The following is a 21368-nucleotide window of genomic DNA, read 5'->3' on the forward strand; positions in this document are numbered from 1 at the left end:
TGTAGTGTAATTAGTAAGTTCACTTGAGGAGAGGAATCTATTGAAATATTTGATAAAGTTTAGCAAATGCAATCATTAAAATTAAAAGATCCGGTTCCTATTTGCAAAAGAGCGCAGTTTGAGGAGTCTCTTTACGTTACATTTTACTCCGTTGAAAAATAGATAAAAAATTTTACACCTCATCCATCTCAAGATTAATTTTATCATATTAGCAACATCATAACTCCAAAAGTGTTTTTCGAATTTTTAAATGAGTGGGGTATAAAATTTACACATATACGTTTAGTTTTATAGGCAGCAATTGTCACATTAAAATACTTACAATACGCTAAATATATAGTGTTAAAATAAAACTTTAATTTTTAGTCTCATAATTTTATTTATATTTTTAATTATTGTAAAAGTTTTAGTTTGAAATTTTTTACTTTAAACATTGTGACAGAGATAATTAAAAGCTGAAGGGAAAAGTAGTTTAACATCCAATAGATTCTCAACGGATTAGAGGTATGTTTTTTTTTTTTCCTATTTGAGAGAGAGAGAGAGAGAGAGAGAGCCAATAGAGTCTCAACGCATTAGTGGTATGTTTTTTTTTCCTATTAGAGAGAGAGAGAGAGAGAGAGAGAGAGAGGGGGGGGGGGAGGGGGTAGTTTGCTACTTGCATAAAAAATATAAATTAATTAGACTTTAAATTTCAAATTTTGAATATCAACTATCAACTTTTTTTATTAGAGACAATCGGACATTAGTAGTATGTATTAGTGAATGCCGATGTTCAGCAGGTAGCAAACTACCAGAAATGGTACTCTCCATATGGCCTAACTCAAAATCGACCGTCCTTAACGTATCAGGTGACTATCCCGATTCAAGAGTCAAGGTGAGGATAAATTTTNATTTCAAATTTTGAATATCAACTATCAACTTTTTTTATTAGAGACAATCGGACATTAGTAGTATGTATTAGTGAATGCCGATGTTCAGCAGGTAGTTCTTCTTTGCTTTTTTGTTTTCTCAAAAATTACTTTCAAATTTTATTTCAATTAACAGAAATGGTACTCTCCATATGGCCTAACTCAAAATCGAGTATCAGGTGACTATCCCGATTCAAGAGTCAAGGTGAGGATAAATTTTATAATAAAACTGCAAATGTTTAAAGCGTAAAAAAAAAAAAAAATTTATTGGTTATACGAATGATGAACTATTTTGGTGCTTATGTATAATTTTAAAGCTCAAACAAAAAAGACAAATAGTCACATGCGCGGCTAACACCTGGTAAACCCGGGATGCGGATGTACAGAACAGCAACCCGACCCGAAACCGAATGTCGGATTTTGAGTTTTTATGTATAACGGATAAAACACCCGCACCCGTTAATTATGCGGATTATCCGATTTAGATCTTAGCCGTTATAAAATGACGCATAACCCTTGGGCACGGGAACTATGTACTGCATACATAGAAGGGTAGTTTTGTCACTTGATATGTGGGAGAGTTAAAGACGCAAAAATCCCGATCGAGGGATCGAGCCCTAACCCCGCAGCGTCCTCGCCTCACTTCATCTTGCTCCTCGCCCCTCCAAGAACTCCTCGCCGGCGACCTCCGCCGCTCCAAGAACTCGCCGGAGGCTACCGGAGCTGGAGGACGCCGCTGCCTCCCTACGCCGTGGGATTTGGATGCTCACAGGTCGGCGATTTCTGGTTTCCTTAACCCTAATCGGAGCTACACTGCGCTATTGGACCTCATTTACCCTGATCCTAGATCAAGAAGAGAAGAGAAAGGAAGGAGAAGAAGACGGAGAGGGAGAAGGTGAGACCCGTACCCTAAGCTTGCCCTATCTCTCGTACGCGAGAACGCACGAACGCGACGGGTGGAGGGATTCGCTGTTCCAAATCAACTAGTTTCTTAATCGTATGAATCGTCCTCATGAACTTTTACTTAACCATCTTCTTCCCGATCACTTTGTATATTTTCTATTTTGTGGGTGATTAGATGGTTGTATGATTTTGATTCATAATGTATTGCCCCATCCTTACACTACGAAGCAATGTGCAGTGTATCTGGAGTGGGAGTCATCCTTCGCGGCGTTTTCAAGAATCAGCTGTTACAACGGTTCATATGTTTCAGGTACATTTTGGTCATACTTTTTTTACTCGACGTTCTTCTTTTCTTCGTGCCATCTAGAAAAGTTGCACCCTTTCCTTCACGGAACGTTTGCAGGAATTTATTACGAACTATTGTTCTTTATTCACCACATATTTTATTTGTTTTAGATGAATTAAAGGGCACTTCTTTTTCCATCTATTGCAAATCTCGTCTATTTAGATACTACCACTTTTCTTTCTTGTACCTTTATTTTTTAATGTTTCTAAATGTTTGTTTCTCTCTGTTGTGTTAAGTGGTCATGCATACTTAAATTCTAGAGTTGTAATAACGTACAAGCTTCTTGGTTCAAATTCCTGCTTAAATTCTTGCTTCGTGCACACATCCAGTTCTTAAATTCTTTGTTTTGACTCCGCAAAACTATGCGATTGCCTAATTTTGCACCATGTAAAGGTCAACTCGGGGTGTTTATATGCACACTTGAATATAGTCATTGCATTCCATTTGCTGTGTATAAGTGCATTAGAATTAGGACAGAGTTTGAACATTTTATTGGATTATTCTAGTAATACCTCAGCATGGAGTTCGTAATAAGTAATTCTAGAGCTGTTTTTGTTAGGCTCATATGTAGGTCCCTACTTTAATAAAATCTATAGTATGCTCTGCATCAGTTTTTTTTGGGGGGGTAGTTTATCAGGATCTTTCATCATTATACATGCCAAATCTGAGAGTGGTAGAGGTGAGATAAGTGCGTTATTAGTTACGACAAAGTTAATCTGAGTGCCGAAGCATGGCTTATGCTACATTTTCCAAGATCATGCAAGACATGACCATTGAACTTGATTTTTATATTCCATAAAGGTTTACTAAAGTTATCATTTCAATTATCTTGGACCAGGTAGTTTATTAGAGGATCAAGTTGAATACGGCATAACTTTAAGAATGCTGCTTAAGGCTGAGAAAGCTTTTGTTCTGCATTTTTGTTTTTATTGAATATCCTTTAGTTTAAAAAGAAATCATATGTGACTACGACCAAATATTGTACTATGCTTTATTGGCCGGAAAATTGGCAGCCATGAGACAGCACATTAGAAAACTCAAGGCATCTATGGCCTGGGTTATGATTTTTGTGGTGGCAGGACGCTCCATGGGTGAAAGCTATTAGCCAGCGAGCTGATGACTGCAATGCAAAGCACATTGTAGCCGAAAAGCCCGACCAAATAGGTCCTTAGTATTGTTGAGAAAAGTAACTTGAGATAAAGATATCTATTGACAGTATCAACTGGACAGTGTAATGTGCCAGTGAGAGACTGTTTATTCAAGTTTCAATATTTAAGAAAGGAGAGGATGATGATCGCATCCATACGTAACTTGTGAAGTGCGTGCTGACGGTAATATTAATTGGAGGACGTGTGCTTTTAAGGAATTAGGCTGTTTTTGCCGATCTACGTTATTTCTAATTTTCTGCTCCTCTGCTGAATTAAGGAAAAAATGCTTCAGGAATCTGTGAAATGATAAATGAGCTTAATGCTTACCCATGTCAAGCTTGAATTACTTGCTATTGAAGTGTATCATCAGATTTTCTCTAAAGCATTCTTCAAACTTGCTTTGTGTGCTGGATGACTCGTAAACTGCTTTTGCCCCAACTGTTTAAGAAACTTTGAGAATTTAAACTAGGTCAATAATAATGCTGGCGATATGCTATCCTTTTCCTCCTATTTCTATTTCTGAAGTTGAATTTTCTTGTAGAGATTAAAGAACTTGTTAATGTAATGTTTCTTTATGGTTTTGTCCAGAGCCTAAACATATGATCCTGCTCACCTGAGGTGATTATGCAGTTTATGGAAAACATCAAAGGTATCTTGTTTGCCTGTCATGTGCTATTTAATACTGGACAAATGGATATCTACTTATTTCTGAGCTAGTAAGCACTTTATTTTGTTCAGCACACTTGCTGCACTTCTACTGCTGCAAGTACATTGGATCATGACATAAGTGCCTGTAAAAAGGCACAGTTATGGCCTCGAAGGGTCCCAGGTTGAAGACAGATCAAGAGACACGGCCGAGACGTCAGAAGGTTTCTTCTCTCATTAGACTTATTCACATTCTATTATCTATAATTTCATGGTGGAGCATTTTTTGTAGAATTTCAATCTGTTGATTGTTTTTTCTGGGGATTTTCTCTCCTTAACTGGAATATGCATGACATTAAAACCCATGTTTACCTGTTCCATTGTGTTTGTGCTGAGCAGTTTCATTGTTCCATTTTGTCATTCTTATCCACTGACCGTTGGTTTTTTTAAAAAAATAACATTGTTACATGTACCTGGAATATATAACTCATTGTTCTATTATTCTTTAACTATTGGCAGTATATAACTCATTGTTCTTTCATTCTTTAAAATATTGAGAATGAGGACACGACGGACTCTTGATTTTATGTTTCGTAGACATTGATGCCGGTGAGAGTTACTATGGATGTTCCTGTATGTACTTGTGCACATTTAGCTGTAATCATGTATAAGTACATAGCTTAGCCTTTTAACTTGTAGACCTTTTCTATTATGACTCAGAGGTTGTTAATCATGTACTCTATTTAATTATTTAAGGATACGTATGGCAATGCTTTTGTGTGAAAATACCCTGTTTTGTGGGCGCATCTTGCAAGTTGTTAGTCTACACTATTAGTTGAAGCTTTTGTTGTCTTGGCAGTTTTCACACTAACACTTTCTTTTTTTAATTTATTTCAAAGGAGCCTCCCCGACCCAAGGCTCATTGGGATCATGTTCTGGAAGAGATGCTTTGGTTGTCAAAAGTAAGTTCCTGAAAACTCTGTTCATATTTGCTACCTGAAATTGCTTATCTGTTGATATAAATTAATTGTGAAGGTCTTATCATTGTTATTCTGCCATATTTATATTTCTGGCTTTTAGGACTTTGAGGCGGAGAGAAGATGGAAATTGGCTCAAGCCAAAAGGGTTGCTATACGAGCCAGTAAGAGTGTTTTGGATCAAGCTACCAGGGGAGAGAAAAAGCAAAAGGTTTGACTATCTTTAAACTTTCATCTTTTATTCATACTTAATCTGATCCTTTCCGTATTGAGTTCTAGGAAGAGGAGCAACGACTGAGAAAAGTTGCCTCAAATATTTCAAAGGACGTGAAAAAGTTCTGGATCAAAATAGAGAAGTTGGTTAGTTCATTTCTTTGTTCAACTTAAAAAATTAAGCTAATTATATCAGTCCTGATTGACGCCACGCTTTTTAAGTATAACCCTTCAAGTAATTCATCAATGTAGGTTCTCTATAAGTACCAATTGGAGCTCGAGGAAAAGAAGAAAAAGGCTCTTGATAAACAACTTGATTTTCTTTTAGGCCAGACAGAAAGGTAACTTTCCTTTAATTTGGCTAATGTTAAAGCTGGTTCTTCTTATTCTGTCCTCATTCTTAAATTTGACTCTTTTTTTTGTTTTTTAAACCTGAACCACAGATTTGTCTAATAATTTCTTTTCTAATCCTGTGTTAGATATTCAACAATGTTGGCTGAAAATCTAGTTGATATGCCCTATTCTTCAAAACCGGGGATTGTAAATTCTATGGCAAATCAACCAATTGATTCAAATAAGAAGGGTGATAATCAGAGTCCTACAAGAAGTGCAGGCAATGATGGTAGTCTTTTGTGTTCATTTTCTAAGTCCGAGTTTCTTCATAATTTACTTGAAATTCTTTGTGGCTCTTATACAGTTGCTGAACTAAATAATATGGAGACTGATGATGATTATAAGACCCATTCAGAAGATGAGACGGTAAGCTATCTCATTAGATTTTCTCAGCTTTCCTTTTCTCAGATGGTAAAAGCATTATGTTGGCATCACTAAGAGAATATGGAGATCTATTATACACCATTACTTCTGCTCTTTCCTCTTTTTTAATGAATTGGTGTTAATACTCTTGCTGGACAAGTCTTATCCAGTTATTATTCCTCCTGATGTCGTTACTTTTACTAAATTACTCATGTTGCTTTTCCCTGTTTTGCGACAGTTCACTTCTTGTTTTCTGTTTAGTATTGGCGTATTGACTTTGTTATAGTACAATACAGTATGTTGGACTTTGGAATATTTGAAGAGTTATTAATAAATCAGATTAAATGCTAAAATAATTGATAGCTATCTAAATGGCTGATGTGTTATCAAATTGTCAATTCATATTGAAAAAGGTTTGCTGTTCCTAAAAACTGAAAATGGAGGTAAATTTTGACTAGCTTTGGTAGTAGAATATAATGAAGCTGAAATATGTTTTGGTGCTATTGCAGGAAGATGATGAACGCACTATTGAGGAGGATGAGGCTCAAATTACAGATTCTGAAAGAAGAGAAGAACTTAAAGCTTTGCAGGCAGAAGCAGATCTTCCACTTGAGGAGCTTCTTAAGAGCTATAATGGAAAGACAGGTGAATCCCAAGGTCTTTCAGTGGACATTTTTGTTTTGTATCAAATTCATATGCACGTCATCATTCTTTCTGTTCCTTTTGGTTTCATTTTTTCCATATTGCTTGGGGATTGTTCCAGTTGAAACTTCTGGGTTTAGATGACTAAATTTCACTTGTTAACTTCTAGATTCTTGGTCTCACCCAACTAGATCCAAGCACTGCATTCTGCTTTATCAAGTCATATCTGGCCGAACTGATTTCTTGATTGGCCACTTTGAGTCCAATTGAACTAAAACTATGCTAGAAACATAGGTTTAAGAGTAAGAGGATTAGTAACGTTAATCTTCAGATTTTGGAAGTCCTAATTGTATAAGTACGCTCTCTATAAATATATGTGCCCACTATTCTCTAATCTAGTAACGGGTCTACATACTAGCCATATTTTATTTTATTTTATTTTTTGCGATTTGTGTTGATTGGTTAGCTTGTGTTATCTATGATACAAGGGTTGTCCATTGAGGGCAAATTGGTCGGGTTAATTGTTGGCTTAAATAACTTCCATATTACTTCCGTTAGCTGGATTGGGCTGTAGAAGGATGATTGGATCTAAGGAAAGTATAGTAAGTATAAAAAGAGAAAAATGAACATAAAAAAATTAAATGAGAGAAGGGCCTGGGCTGCCCTGATCAGTTAAGTCAGAATTTCTGATGGAAACCATTTTTAACCTCGCCTGACCTGACCAACAGCTGGTCAAATGATAATGACCAAGCTTATCCGACCTGCATATCCAACTTGGATCAAGCCTTTGAGATTGGATCTGACTGATTCAATGGGCTGTGTGGATGTTGCCAAACTGCCACCACCACCACTAATCCTATTATGCACCATTCGGTTCATTTAAAATTGCAATTTGGGCCTGCTTTTGTGATCTTGGTTTGATTGGGTCAAAATCAATGTGCCCATCTCATGATTTGTTATCTGCTTCACCTCACACTAAGTTGTGATCAATTTAAACATTCTCAGTTAGCAGGGAAGGCAGTCCAGAAGGTGGTAAAGAGTTGGCTAAGCCAATTTTAAAGGAGGATCAGATTAAGGGTGAGATATAGTAAGTTGAATGATCGCAGTTATTTTGATGCCATATCTTATTGCAGAAGTGATTAATTCTGATTCTTATAGTGGCTTTGCAGATTCTTCAAAACAAGCAAATGGTTATAGTCATGCTGTTGAGCATTTTATGAATGATAGTCATCTTGATGTGAATTCCTCTGATTTGGGGGTTGAGAATAGGCATTCGGCCTTTAATTCCACTCAGCTTAAATATGTAAGTATTCCATCGTATCCTTCTCAGGGGATGTGAATAGATGTTGACTGAATTTACTTTAATTATTGTGTCAGAGAGACAGTAATGGTAATATATCCTGCCATGATGACCAGATGACAGCTGTGAAATCAGAACTTACATCTCATTCCAATTCTCTCAATTGGTCTGATATGGAATGTTCTCCCCCTGGTTCTGCTGATGGATTAGTAAGAATCTTCCCCCAAACATGATACTTGCTAGCAGCTTACATTCATTTTTGCTCCTCCCTATGTATATCGCCTTGATGGACATATTGTTCTTTTTTCTGTTGGTTCTGCTTTCATACTATGTTCTTGCTCATATATTTAAATGAGTCCTGTCAGTTACTCAACGGTGTGCACATATGGTGATTTTATTTTTTCATTATCATCTAGATACTCCTTTTGAAACTTATGTCCTTTATTATATACATATTCATAATTGAGACAAAGGACATGGCGGCCATTTTATTTGGGTGAGAAGTTACTCAAGCTAATACTGAATGGAGAACGAGGAACTACTAAGCCAACAGAACTTAACTGCTATATAAGGCTTTATTGTTGTTTCTGCTCTATATTCGTATTTGTAGCAAAGAAGACAGACTCTTCAATGATTATGCTACTCAGTTCTCTGCATAGAATTTTCGTTGCATAAAAATATGAGTAATCTAGTTCTTCTATATTGGTTTCAGGATTATCATGATTAGCGGCAAATTTAAACATGTTATAGTACTTGAGCCGGTTCAACAACAGATGCCCCTTATCTTTACTGCTTTACTTGCTGCAGTATGAGACAATGAGTTAATTATAAGAACTATAATTTGCTTCCTTAGAACTTATTTGCTATTTCAATGCTTATTATGTTAGAAGAGCTATGATCTTATTCTACATTTCTGTTCTTAGTCACATGTTGACTTTTTCATTGCTTGATATGTCAGTCTTGCTGACTTGTCTACTTGTTGAGTCTTTCTTGTGTTGGCTAGTTTAGCAATGAAGTGTATCAAGTTTGGCGATGAAGTGTATCAAGTTTGGCCATGTCTTTAACTTTTTGTTATATTGAGTATAACTTCTTTTTTCATGGATATAAGTAATAATATCATATAATGTGTTCTTCGACAGTCCTTTCGAAAACGCTTGTGCTTGTTTTTCAGCTGTTGTGATGCTATTGTTTTGCATATGTAATCCTTCACTTTTGTTACGGAAGTTCCATTTGTAGTTCAACTTGTGTTGCACTGTAATGTAATTTTCCTGCTACTTTGATGATGTGCCAGTAAATGACCTACCTTCCATTTTTCAGGATGATAAAGATTTTATTGTTGGTGATGAAGAAGGAGAGGTATTGTTGATATATGAGCTTATTATAGTATTTAGCTTCATGCCACTTAAGTTGGGAATTGACTTTTGATTGTAAGCTAGAAACAATATCTTTCACTAAACAATCTCAACGTAAACTGAGTGCCTATTTGGCCCAGCTTTTGTTGCTTTGGCTTGCAGCAATTATCACCTCCAGCAGAGCATTTGGCAAACAGAATATTCTGGTTTCTGCTGCAGCGGCAATAAAAAATGAGATTCGGAGGCCCAAAAGCAGAAGTTCCAATTTGGTGCTTCTACTTTTGGTGTAGAGAGAATCTCTTGAATGAATCTTTATATAATTCTTCTTCTAAAGTAATACTTGAATAACATTTCATCCAACAGCACCGTGTCCTGGAGTTGGCCCAAACGGGCTCTTACTAAGTCTATCACTTTGTCAATTCACATTTGTATATGTAGATGATGAATAGGAAATTTTGGAAATACTTGACATGCCTAGGTATTAAGGTATAGTAAGTTCATGTCCAATAGTATTGACTTTAGAATTGGGTCGTAATATACATTTTCGAGTGGGAACAAATATTTGTAAGATAGAGGCAAACGATCACTTTAGAATAAGATTATAATCTATGCACTGAAAGGATTTATTCTGTTATGTAAGCCAAGCCAACAAAGGTTCTGTTGAGCATGATCTATGTGCTGAAATCATTCCAAGATATGAACATATATAGCTTTGAGATTCTATTTGCGTGCCTGAAAATAGCATAAATGAGCAAGAAATAACCAGTAAACAATGCTAAAGATGTTTCTGCTCTAAAATCCATATTGATCATGTGGGTTACACGACTAAAAAGGGGTATAGCTAGAAACTGTTAATTTGAGTTGCAAGCTGGTTAAGCTCTTAGTTCCAGCCATGTACATATTGATTGGACATGTTTGACTTCCGCCGCTCAGTTCTATTTACTTTGTTGTTACTTTTTCATGCCTTTGTTCTCTACCAAAGGACAGTTTATTATTCTTATATTTTATATTTGGTCTATATGATCTTCCATTGTTGTCTTAATTTGATGGTATCTAATAGGATGACGAGGCAACACTATCGGAAGCAGAAGAGTTGGCAAAAAAAGATAATGCTAATCCTGTGGATGAGGTATAGTTGCCAATATTTATGGATACTAATTCTTTTCAAGAGCCAATTTATGCCATCTTTGTTTTTACTGATTGGTACTTCAGATGATAGGGTGTTTGTTAACCTATATAAGAAATGAATATTCTCTACAATACGCATGTTTTTTTCCTTTGCAAGATGCAGACAAAATAAACAACCAATTGCCCCTAATTAACTATTCGTGCAGATATGCATCTTGTTCATTATGTGCACACGTGGCATTAGAGAGTGGTCTACTGTATGCAGACATATACATAACATAGTATGTTAAATTTGCTTTTGAGGACATTAGAGAGAGCTTGTGACATAATTTATATTGTAACTATTGTTCGTCAATATGGTGATCCAGGTTCATGTGGCAACATTTGCGCTTCTTTTAGTTTCATTCAGCTTATTATGGTTAAGACAGTCTTATCATATGTGCAGTCTTATAGATTGTCCGACATATTTTGATATTGATAAAAATCTGAAATTTCCTTTTATTTATTTGGTGTATGTATCTATATTATGACTTCTTGTGGTCTACTCTTTTTCTTTAACCGACAGATCATGTTGCTTCAAAAGGAGAGTGAAATGCCTATAGAAGAGCTCCTTGCGAGGTACAGCAAGGTATGAACCAACTTTTGCCTAAGTACATAGTTAACTGATTGCAGTGACATAATCAATAACATATGTATATATATATATATATTTTCATATTTAGGATGGCTATTTGGATGATGGCATAACAGAATCTGAATGTGCTTCTGTAAGTTCTGATGAAGATCAGGAAATTCAACATGGGAATGCAAACCTTATGATGGACAATAGTGCTTCTGAAAAGGACAACTCTACCTGGCCCAGTGAAGAACTACATGCTTTTAAAGAGGAAGAGGAAGTAGATCATGATAAGATAACGGAGGGAAGAGAGAGTGAAGATATAATCGCTGATGCTGCTGCGGCTGCCAGATCAGCACAACCAACTGGCAACACCTTCTCAACTACGAAAGTCCGCACAAAATTTCCCTTCCTTCTTAAACACCCTCTTCGTGAATACCAACATATTGGGCTGGATTGGCTGGTCACAATGTACGAGAAAAGGCTTAATGGGATTTTAGCTGATGAGATGGGGTTAGGAAAGACGATCATGACGATTGCTCTCCTTGCCCACCTCGCTTGTGAGAAAGGCATATGGGGGCCCCACCTCATAGTTGTCCCAACAAGTGTCATGCTTAACTGGGAAACTGAATTCCTTAAATGGTGCCCTGCTTTCAAAATTTTGACATACTTCGGGAGTGCAAAGGAACGGAAGCATAAACGCCAGGGTTGGTTAAAGCCCAACTCATTCCATGTGTGCATCACGACTTACAGGCTTGTTATACAGGATTCAAAAGTATTTAAGCGGAAAAAGTGGAAATATCTTATTCTAGATGAGGCTCATCTAATAAAGAATTGGAAATCGCAAAGGTGGCAGACTCTTTTGAACTTCAATTCAAAGCGTCGGATTCTGTTGACTGGAACACCGCTGCAGAATGATCTGATGGAACTTTGGTCTCTGATGCATTTCCTCATGCCTCATATATTCCAGTCCCATCAGGAATTCAAGGACTGGTTTAGTAAACCGATTTCAGGGATGGTGGAGGGCCAAGAGAAGGTGAACAAGGAAGTGGTTGATCGGTTGCATAATGTTCTTCGTCCTTTTATATTGCGGCGTTTGAAAAGGGACGTTGAAAAACAGCTTCCAAAGAAGCACGAGCATGTTATTTATTGCAGACTGTCTAGACGGCAGCGGAATCTGTACGAAGATTTTATTGCCAGCTCAGAAACACAAGCAACACTGGCCAGCACAAACTATTTTGGGATGATAAGCATTATCATGCAACTTCGCAAGGTATGTAACCATCCAGATCTATTTGAAGGCCGTCCAATTATAAGCTCATTTGACATGGCTGGTATAGATATGCAGTTGAGCTCCTCTGTTTGTACTATCCTTTCCACTGGCCTATTTTCCAAGGTTGATCTAAGAGTCTTGAATCTTGTGTTTACCCAACATGATTTCAACATGGCTTCATGGGAGGCTAATGAGGTTGCTGCAATTGCTGCTTCACCTAGTAGTGTTGCTACAGATGAAGACACATTCTATCCTGGTAACTATGATCAGAAGAGAAGATTTCATGGGACCAATATTTTTGAAGAGATTCAAAGAGCTCTTTGGGAGGAAAGAGTGAAAGAGTACAAAGAAAGGGCCGCTTCAATTGCATGGTGGAATAGGTTACGCTGCCAAAAGAAACCTATGTATGGAACCAATTTCAGAGAGCTTGTCACTGTACAGCATCCTGCATATGATATTCATGAGAAGAAAAACAAGCCTTCGTGCTATTTGGAATATCCATCGACACTGGCAGAGATAGTTCTGTCACCGGTAGAACGCTTCCAAAAGATGCTCGATCTTGTTGAATCTTTTATGTTCGCAATACCAGCTTCGCGGGCCCCTGTGCCCGTTTGCTGGTGCAGCAAAGGAAAGCCCGCAGTTTTCTTCGAACCATCATATAGAGAAAAATGTAATGAAGTGTTTTCCCCCCTTCTATCCCCCATCAGACCTGCCATAGTCCGCCGGCAAGTGTACTTCCCCGATCGTCGTCTGATACAGTTTGATTGCGGGAAGTTGCAGGAGCTTGCTATCTTACTAAGACGTTTGAAAACAGAAGGCCACAGGGCCTTGATATTTACTCAGATGACAAAAATGCTTGATGTTTTGGAGGCATTCATTAATTTATATGGTTATACTTATATGCGTTTAGATGGGTCCACTCAACCGGAAGAGAGGCAGACTCTAATGCAGCGTTTCAACACTAACCCAAAGATCTTTCTTTTTATCCTATCAACTCGTAGCGGCGGCGTGGGAATTAACCTGGTTGGGGCAGACACTGTTATTTTTTATGATAGTGACTGGAACCCTGCGATGGATCAACAAGCTCAAGATAGGTGCCACAGAATAGGTCAGACTCGAGAAGTGCACATCTATAGACTCATCAGTGAGAGTACTATTGAAGAAAATATTCTTAAGAAAGCAAATCAGAAACGCGCTCTTGATGATTTGGTCATACAAAGTGGCAGTTATAACACAGAGTTCTTCAAGAAACTTGATCCAATCGAACTCTTTTCTGGGAATGGATCACTTCGTTTGGAAAAGCTGCAATTGTCTAATGCTGATGTGGAAGCTGCTATAAAGCATGCAGAAGACGAGGTTGATTATATGGCTCTCAAAAAAGTAGAGCAGGAAGAGGCTGTGGACAACCAAGAGTTTACTGAGGAGGCCATTGGACGGTTAGATGATGATGAGCTTGTCAATGAGGATGATACGAAGCTTGATGATAAATTTAATGAGGAAAGGAAGGGGGATGTTTCTAAACCTGGATGTAATGTAAATGAAGAAAAAGCACTTGCTTTGGCTGAAGGAGATGAGGAAATCGACATGCTTGCCGATGTTAAGCAGATGGCTGCAGCAGCAGCTGCTGCTGGGCATGCTAGTTCATGTTTTGAGAACCAGCTTCGACCGATTGATAGATATGCCATGCGGTTTTTGGACCTTTGGGATCCGATTATTGATAAATCCGCCATGGAATATCAGGTGAATGTTGAAGAGGAGGAATGGGAGCTTGATCGTATTGAGAAATTTAAGGAGGATCTAGAAGCTGAGATTGATGAAGACCAGGAACCCTTAGTGTATGAGAGTAAGTATTCTTTTTCCTAGTATGAATTTTACCTTGAAATATTTTCTTTCTGATTTTTTTTGTCCGCAATTAGTGTGGTCATTTTCTCATCTTTCACTAATTGCTTAAACCATTCCTGCTTGTTAATGTCCATTTATCTCTTTATAGAGCGCTAAATTCGCACTTCAGTATAGCAATGTCAAAGAAAGATTTACATTGTCAGGCTGTACTTCTATTTTATCATAATGAAAGACTAAGAAATGTGATTTTTTTATTTAGGATGGGATTCTGATTTTGCAACTACAGCGTACCGCCAACATGTTGAAGCTTTAGCTCAGCGTCAGGTATGCACTTGCATTTCTCCTTTTTCCCTTCTTTCCTACTTGCAGTGGTCTGAAGTGGTGTTGCATTTGCAGTTGATGGAAGAACTAGAATATGAAGCTCAGGAAGCAAAAGCCGCAGAGGATGAAGGCGGTGATGATATGAGGTAAGGAAGTTTTGTAAAGTTTTGCTTCCAAATATTGGGTTCAAACCATTTATATACCATATCGAATATCTATGTTAGTTCCCTTCAACATAGTGAATCAGGTGAGAGAATTTATGTTCATCTCATGATCTTTCTATTGCAATTTCTTCTTTTGAATGCTGGTTTTGATTCTAAATTCACTAGTAAACTGCTGTTCCTAATTTTGTGGTTCTTTTTCTCCCCTCTAGAGTACATCCTTAAAATTATCTAACAAGTCTAATAGCTGTGACAGGGTTGGGACAACTGTGGAATGCAAACCCAAGTTAAAAAAGAAGCAGAAAAAGAAGAAATTCAAGTCTCTTAAGAAAGGATCTTTAGCATCTGATTCGAAAATTGTGCATCAAGAAGCGATATCAGATTCTGAGCTTGCTAATGATAAGGCTCTCTCACCAGAAGTTATTTATGCTGAATCACCTACTCCGTCTCCTAGAAAGAAGCGTAAGAAGCCTACATTTACATCTGATGAAGAGAACAACCCAAACAAAAGCTCAAAAAAACTCAAGAAAGTATCTAAGACCACTTCTGTAGCAGATTGTGGGTCGTCCGTTAAGCAACTGGTGGCAGCCAAGGAATCAAAGTTGGGAGATGGGGCTAATGATCTTGATCCGAAACCAGTTGCTAAAATCAAGACGGGGGGCAGAATATCCATTACATATTTACCTGTAAAACGAATTATGGTGGTCAAGCCAGAAAAGTTAAGGAAGAAGGGGAATACTTGGTTCAAAGATAGCTCTCCAGATTCTTGGTCAACACAGGAGGATGCCATACTGTGTGCAGTTGTGCACGAGTATGGTACACATTGGAGCCTTGTGAGTGACATACTTTATGGCGTGCCAGGTGGTGGGTCCTACAGAGGTCGATTTCGTCATCCTGTCCATTGCTGTGAGAGATTTCGAGAGCTGTTCTTTAAGCATGTCGTCTCATCAGTGGACAGCACGGAAAAGGTTTCTGCATCTGGAAAGGCTCTATTAAAAGTAACCGAGGTAATTAGCATTCTATGTTCTATACTGTTGAATAACAATAATTATAGGAATGGTTTGCTATGATATCTGTTAACTGTAATTTATAGTAAAATAGCCTTTCTATACACGATAGTGAAATCCTATTACATTGCTGAAGTTTTCTTTATTTAACCATTTACACTGCCTTTAGTTCTCAGTTTTTAAGGCTTGAATTGCATTTATGATGCAAATTATTACGTTAGAATCTTGACTTTCTTTTTTGTGTATTAGTTTTTTGTTTCATGGCTAGCCCATATCTTTCATAAATTTGCCTCGCCAAGATGTTGATCTCAATATCTGGAGGGTTGCCATTTGATTTGCAGTTTGTTGAAGTATATTTCTGTGGAAGTGTTGCATGGTACTCGCGCTGATAAAATGATCATAATTTCTGGTAGTGATTTGAGCACAAGTAGAACCAGTTTATTAATGGGCAATAATTACTCTCTGTATACCATGAAATTGTATGAGTGCAAATTAAATTGCTAAAAGCATTATGAAACACCCTGCTCTTGTTATTCACTTATTGACTTGGTTACTTGTGCAACCCTTTTTGTACAAAACATTTCAGGCGTTATAGATTACGATGTTAGAGAAAATATAGTGAGTTAACTAATTAGTTTGGCAGGATCAAGTACGGATTTTGCTGAATGTGACTAGTGAGCTGCCCGACAATGAATTGCTTCTCCAGAAACATTTCTTCGCCATACTTTCTTCTGTATGGAGAGCAAAGTGGCCCCTCGAACTTCACCAGTCCATACCGTGCTTGCGAAGTGATTTATATTCTTGTAGGCTTCTCTCGGACCCTAATAAGTCCACAAGACTTACAGAAAACGTGACACCAATGAATACTAGACCAAATAGTAGACTAGTAATGATGGCCCTTTCTGATGTTAGTATGCAACGTCAGGAGGAACCTGTAGTTCTTTCAAGCAAGCTGGAGGCTCACATCAACCAGCTGGAATTAACTCTGGAGTTCCCTATGGAAAATTCTGATAATGACTTTGCCTTCCCACCATCTGTCAGCATTTCAGTTAGCGGGCAAGAACAACTTCAACAGGCTGAAGAACCTGTTGGACAATGTTTGTTAGCAGCATCTTCATGTAGAATTGCTGAGAATAGATTCAGGTATGCTTTCATATATAAGTTCCGCTATTGCTTCCTTTGTCTTTGTTTTTGGTTCATTGTGTTTGTATATCATGCTTTTATATTATATGAGAGATGGGGTAAAACTATATCATCCATATATTCTTGACGCTTGAACAAGTGCATCTTTATTGGTCCTTTGTTCATTGTCGTGGAAAATGTGGGAGAATCGGGATTAGAAGTCAACCTAGCGTTGTTCAACCTTTTTATTTTCCACTTTGGGGTTGCTGATGACGCTCTGATTTTCTATCTCATTTGGATGTTAATTTGCCTTTGTGTGATGTTCCCTAATCAGGGTCACTCAGTTTACCTTACGTGGGCCTGAACCCCAATGAAATGGTCTCAACACATTTTTTAGCTAATCTACCTCATCGTACTTTATGATCTCTGTTCCATCATCTTTGCAGAATGGCATCAGAAGCTTGCTTTGAAGGTGAGGGATCTCTTTGGGCGTTATCATCAGCTTTCCCCACTTGTGACGTATCTAGATATAGAGCTGGCTCAAAGTCCCTCTCTTTGGGCAAGCACAAGTTGGCATTTGATTCCTCTAGACCTCCAAAATCCAAAGTACAAAAGACCATTGAATCACATGAAGAAGGTTTGTTTTCAGTCAGCAAATGCCTCCTTCCTTCACCCCAACAAATTTCCACCAGTACGACAGGGTACTGCATAAACAATGAACCTCTGTTACCTTCAATGAACTCACTTCTTGAAGAGATGGGAAGTTTAGATTTAGTTCAGCACGAGTATGATCCTAGTTTCCTTGCTGGCCTCGAGGAGCTGGAATTAGTTTCAGAGTTCACAGACATAGGATGAGATTTCTTGAATTTGGTTTTTCCAGGTGATAAAGCCACCAGTATAGAGAGGAAAAATCCGCGTTTTGCTTTCATGCCGAGCGGCAAAGGATGGAGCTGTTTATTGGCCGTGTGCGTGTTTGTGCACTTTGGTCACGCTAAGTAGTGACGGGCATATCAAGCGGATGAAACAGGAGGGGTGGTTATGTGATTAGGCCGGAGAAGGGCGGGGTAGGCTTAGGTATGGCTGGGAGAATTGGGTGTTTACAGATTCATGTATAGTGGTGGTAGATTAGTTTCTGATGGATGTAATATAACTTCCCTCCGTGTACTCAGGGAAAACGTTGTAATTCTAACCACAGGAAAATCCTTGTTTTTTCCCGGGATTTTTGTCGGGGGTGATTGCCGACGGAAAAGATAAGGTAAGAGTTTTTTAAATTATTGATAAGAAAAATTTCCTTCACTTTTTTGACTGATGGGAATGATGGGAGGGTATTTTTGAACTCAGCCATGCTGAGGAATGTCAACAGCTGAGTATGCTCAAAATATACGCTATGGCAACTTTTGCATGTCAGTTATTTCTATCGCAATTGTATGCTCAACAGCAGTAAATTATATATGGATCTAGATCCCGTGTCATTGCTGCTGAAAATATGCATTCTTTCTGTTCAGTATTTTGTTTTTATTTCTTTTTTTTGTTGTTGATTACGGTGTGTTTACTGGTGCTTTTTATGGTTGAAAAGGAGAAACTTTATTCAATTAGCAATCTTTGGCTGAACAAAAGGCATATATACAGATGTTTATTGGTGCTTGATGCGCCCAAGGCATCGCAAGTTAACAGATACTGCTGTCGGCGGGTATACAGAAAGTAAATTATTTTGAGAAATTTTATTGTGCGCCTTTTTAATGCATATCTAGTTTCATGAATAGCCGTCAATCACATCTTACCTAGTTAATATGTATTTTGTTGAGTTGTATGACCAGTTCAGTTTATTGAAAGCGGCAATTTTAGTTTCCTTTCTGTGCCTGAGTGGGTGATGGGAGCTGTTGCGGCTGAGCTGTCCACACTGCATCATCCCTTCCCTTGTTCAAGGTGCATGCTGCATGATCCTCGCTTTTTCATTTTTGCTCTATCTCGTTACAGTTTAGTTGTATTTTCCTCATATCATGCAGCTGCAAACTGTGGAAACAGCTCAAAAATTCAAGGTGTGAATTTATTTATTAATTTATTTTTGTTTAGCAATACTTTCGTAATGGCGTGGCGTGACTCCCTGTGTTTTAATCTTGTTGTTTAGTAATATACTTTCGTTGGGACAAAGATAGGCTCCATGTAAGATGGAAAACCAAATTCAGCCTTGACATAAAACATATTACAAAGCGAGCAGAGCTCCTCGCTTGTCTCTAGTAAGGAAAAGGAAAGAACATCCATCCATCTATATGCTCCTAAATGCAAGAGGGGGTGGGGTGGGGAGGTAGGGGAGGCAAAAATATCTCTTCCTGCTTTCTACTGACTTGTGTTTTTTTTCTTTCTTGGTGGGTTTTTTGGTATCTATCTGTCAATTTCCTTTATGACTGTTGGTGATCTTGCTCCTAGAGAAAAGGTTAGTCTCGAATGGTATGTTAAATACTGACTCGAGGATGGGGGCTTTGTTGTTTCTAAAGGTACTGAGCCTGAATTCTCTCTCTGTTCTCCTCCCACCACACCTTGGCATGCATCTCTCCGAACCTCTCCCGGCTGCAGACATGCAAAGTACGACCAACCAATTTACTACACTGGGTTAACGGAGGCTGTCAAACATTGGCTGCGTGAGAATGAGAAATTTACCTGAATCGGACCCGACGGAGCTCCCGAGTGCCGTCGGCCAACTCCCTGATGGTGATGTACACGCCGGGCTCGTCTTGCTCGACCCACTCTGTCGCCTCCAGCTCGCTCGCGTTGCTGATGGAGATCGAGGCTTCGTCTCTAGACGACGTGGTGGTTCTCGAAGCATCCACCGACGACGTCTCGACCTTCACACCTGAAGTGCCTGCGGCGGAGGCGCCTCCTCCAATACCGATGCCAGCATGGAGGGTGTTGAGGAAAGGAGGGAAGATGTGATCAGAAGGATCCGGCACTGTCGACGGATAGTAGTACGCTGCTTTGCCGTAAGCAGTTGGCGGCTGCGGCTGCGGCTGCGGCTGCGGCTGCGGATGTCTGTGTGCGCTCCGAGAGACCATCCGCTCTTTGCCTGCAGAAGGCAGAGGATGAGGAGGCGTCGGCATCCCGGGGCTGCCTCTGGTAGAGCCCACCCGAGAGTAGAACGATTCCCTCTGCCAAAACGAAGAAGAAAGAAAGACGCCTCTCTTGAGTGCATCAGACAAGCAGTTTGCGTTTCTAATGAATAAGCCGGCGCTTTAATCAGACTAAAGTGCCGTTGCTGCTACTATTACTATATAATAATGGTATAGGGCTACTAAGAGGGACTCACAAGACCGAGATGCAAAGGGAATCATCGACTCACTGGGCTCGGATTTAATTTGGATGGAGCAACCACTGTCCCTCAGAATACCCCCCCACTCTTTTTTCAGAGTCCCAGTAGGCCAGTACCAGCAGGGGTTATATAATTCCTTTTGCATCACTATTAGCTAAAATCTAGCCGAAGGGGGTCCAACCAGTCAATCAATAGTGCGGGGCCGTGGATGGTGAGAGGCGAGCTAGCTGGGCCTTGTGTAGTGGGCGGGCCCAGAGATATCAGGAGTGGCATTATTATTATTATTATTATTATATATAGTAATAAAACGAATACGATACGATGGAATTAAAGCTACACAGCGTAAAGCTCCAAAATATATAGTGAATGAACGGGAACGAACGTACGTCGCCGTCGTCGGAGCGGGGCGGAGTTGGGAGAGCCTGGCGGCTGAACCTCTGGACGTTGTAGAGCTCCATGATGCGGTCGTAGTTCTCCCCCCACCACCTCTGCGCCTGCCACTTGTTGAACATCTCCCGGCTATATATTCGTTTTTTTTTTTTTTTTCGGTTCCCCAAAAAAATAACAATAACATTAATTAGTACGTGAGTAATTATTAATTATTATTACTAAATAATTATACAACATATGACATCCCCCATCAGATTACCAGTGACAGTAGTATCAACTACAGAGGATATATATAGAATAAGAAGAAAAATGCAAGTAAGCAAAAGGAGAATAACCTGAATCGGATACGCTTGAGGTCGTTGCCGGCACCGGCGGGGAGGGAGACGAAGGTGATCTGGACGCCGGGCTCTACCTGGGCGGTCCACTCCTTCGGCAATCCGTCATCCTCCATCACCACCACCTCCGCCGCGGCCGCAGCCGAGCCCCACTGCGTCCTATACCTCGAATCCTCCCATCGGCCGCCGCCGCTTCCGCCGACGTTTGTGAAGTCCCACGCCGGCGTCGAGCTAGAGCTATACGCGTACCCACCCCCTCCCCCTCCCCCTCCCCCTCCTCCGGCGTCGGAGAAGGCTCCCTCGTCCTCGTCGGTGCCCGGGTAGGAGCCGCTGCGGTGGATGCGGCGCTGGTTGTGGAAGCTCTTGGAGCGGAACGACGAGCTCCCGGCCGTGCCGCCTTTGCATTGGCGGTGCGATCCGGAGAACTTCAATACCATATCCTTCAGCTGTTATCAGTTCCCAATCCAATGCATGCATGATCAGAAGCACGTCACGTAATTTGGGTTTTATTATTTTTTACTTAGACTTTGACTTTGAATTAAGAATTAACGATGACGACACTATATATATATATATATATATATATATATAGCTAAACCTCCGAGGTAATTTTTGTTTACGCACCGTTGCCTCGGGCAAACGATAGCTATCGTAAAGTCGAGTTGAGAGAGAGAGAGAG

At 39.3% G+C, this 21368-nt stretch overlaps 2 protein-coding genes across 10 annotated transcripts in view; one reads left to right on the forward strand and one right to left on the reverse strand.

The window, feature by feature from the left end:
- On the forward strand, nt 1505-18108 carry LOC109708310 (protein PHOTOPERIOD-INDEPENDENT EARLY FLOWERING 1-like). Of its 9 annotated transcripts, none has more exons than XM_020230010.1 (24): nt 1505-1905; nt 2050-2121; nt 3894-3954; nt 4044-4174; nt 4850-4912; nt 5031-5138; nt 5207-5287; nt 5393-5481; nt 5620-5762; nt 5838-5899; nt 6406-6541; nt 7544-7625; nt 7697-7841; nt 7916-8047; nt 9156-9194; nt 10251-10319; nt 10884-10946; nt 11041-14050; nt 14309-14373; nt 14446-14516; nt 14779-15012; nt 15064-15538; nt 16182-16681; nt 17107-18108. In XM_020230010.1, exons 4-24 carry the CDS (start codon nt 4115-4117, stop codon nt 17513-17515), a joined length of 6036 nt encoding a protein of 2011 aa, XP_020085599.1. In that variant the 5' UTR covers nt 1505-1905; nt 2050-2121; nt 3894-3954; nt 4044-4114; the 3' UTR covers nt 17516-18108. The 9 variants fall into 9 exon arrangements, with proteins under 9 accessions (XP_020085599.1, XP_020085594.1, XP_020085595.1 ...); XM_020230005.1 differs by having other exon boundaries at nt 1505-1680; nt 1756-1905; nt 14779-15538; XM_020230006.1 differs by having other exon boundaries at nt 14788-15538.
- The window catches only part of LOC109708312 (protein Brevis radix-like 1), a 5244-nt gene continuing 2737 nt past the window's right edge, over nt 18862-21368 (reverse strand). The window contains exons 3-6 of the mRNA XM_020230014.1: nt 20690-21135; nt 20351-20483; nt 19319-19803; nt 18862-19228 (exon numbers count right to left, since the gene is read on the reverse strand). Of these exons, the coding sequence (XP_020085603.1) occupies nt 19150-19228; nt 19319-19803; nt 20351-20483; nt 20690-21126 (1134 nt within the window). The 5' untranslated portion in view covers nt 21127-21135 and the 3' untranslated portion in view covers nt 18862-19149. The remainder of the gene's footprint in view (nt 19229-19318; nt 19804-20350; nt 20484-20689; nt 21136-21368) is intronic.

This window comes from Ananas comosus, linkage group 3 (genome assembly GCF_001540865.1).
Source record: "Ananas comosus cultivar F153 linkage group 3, ASM154086v1, whole genome shotgun sequence".
Lineage (NCBI taxonomy): Eukaryota > Viridiplantae > Streptophyta > Magnoliopsida > Poales > Bromeliaceae > Ananas > Ananas comosus.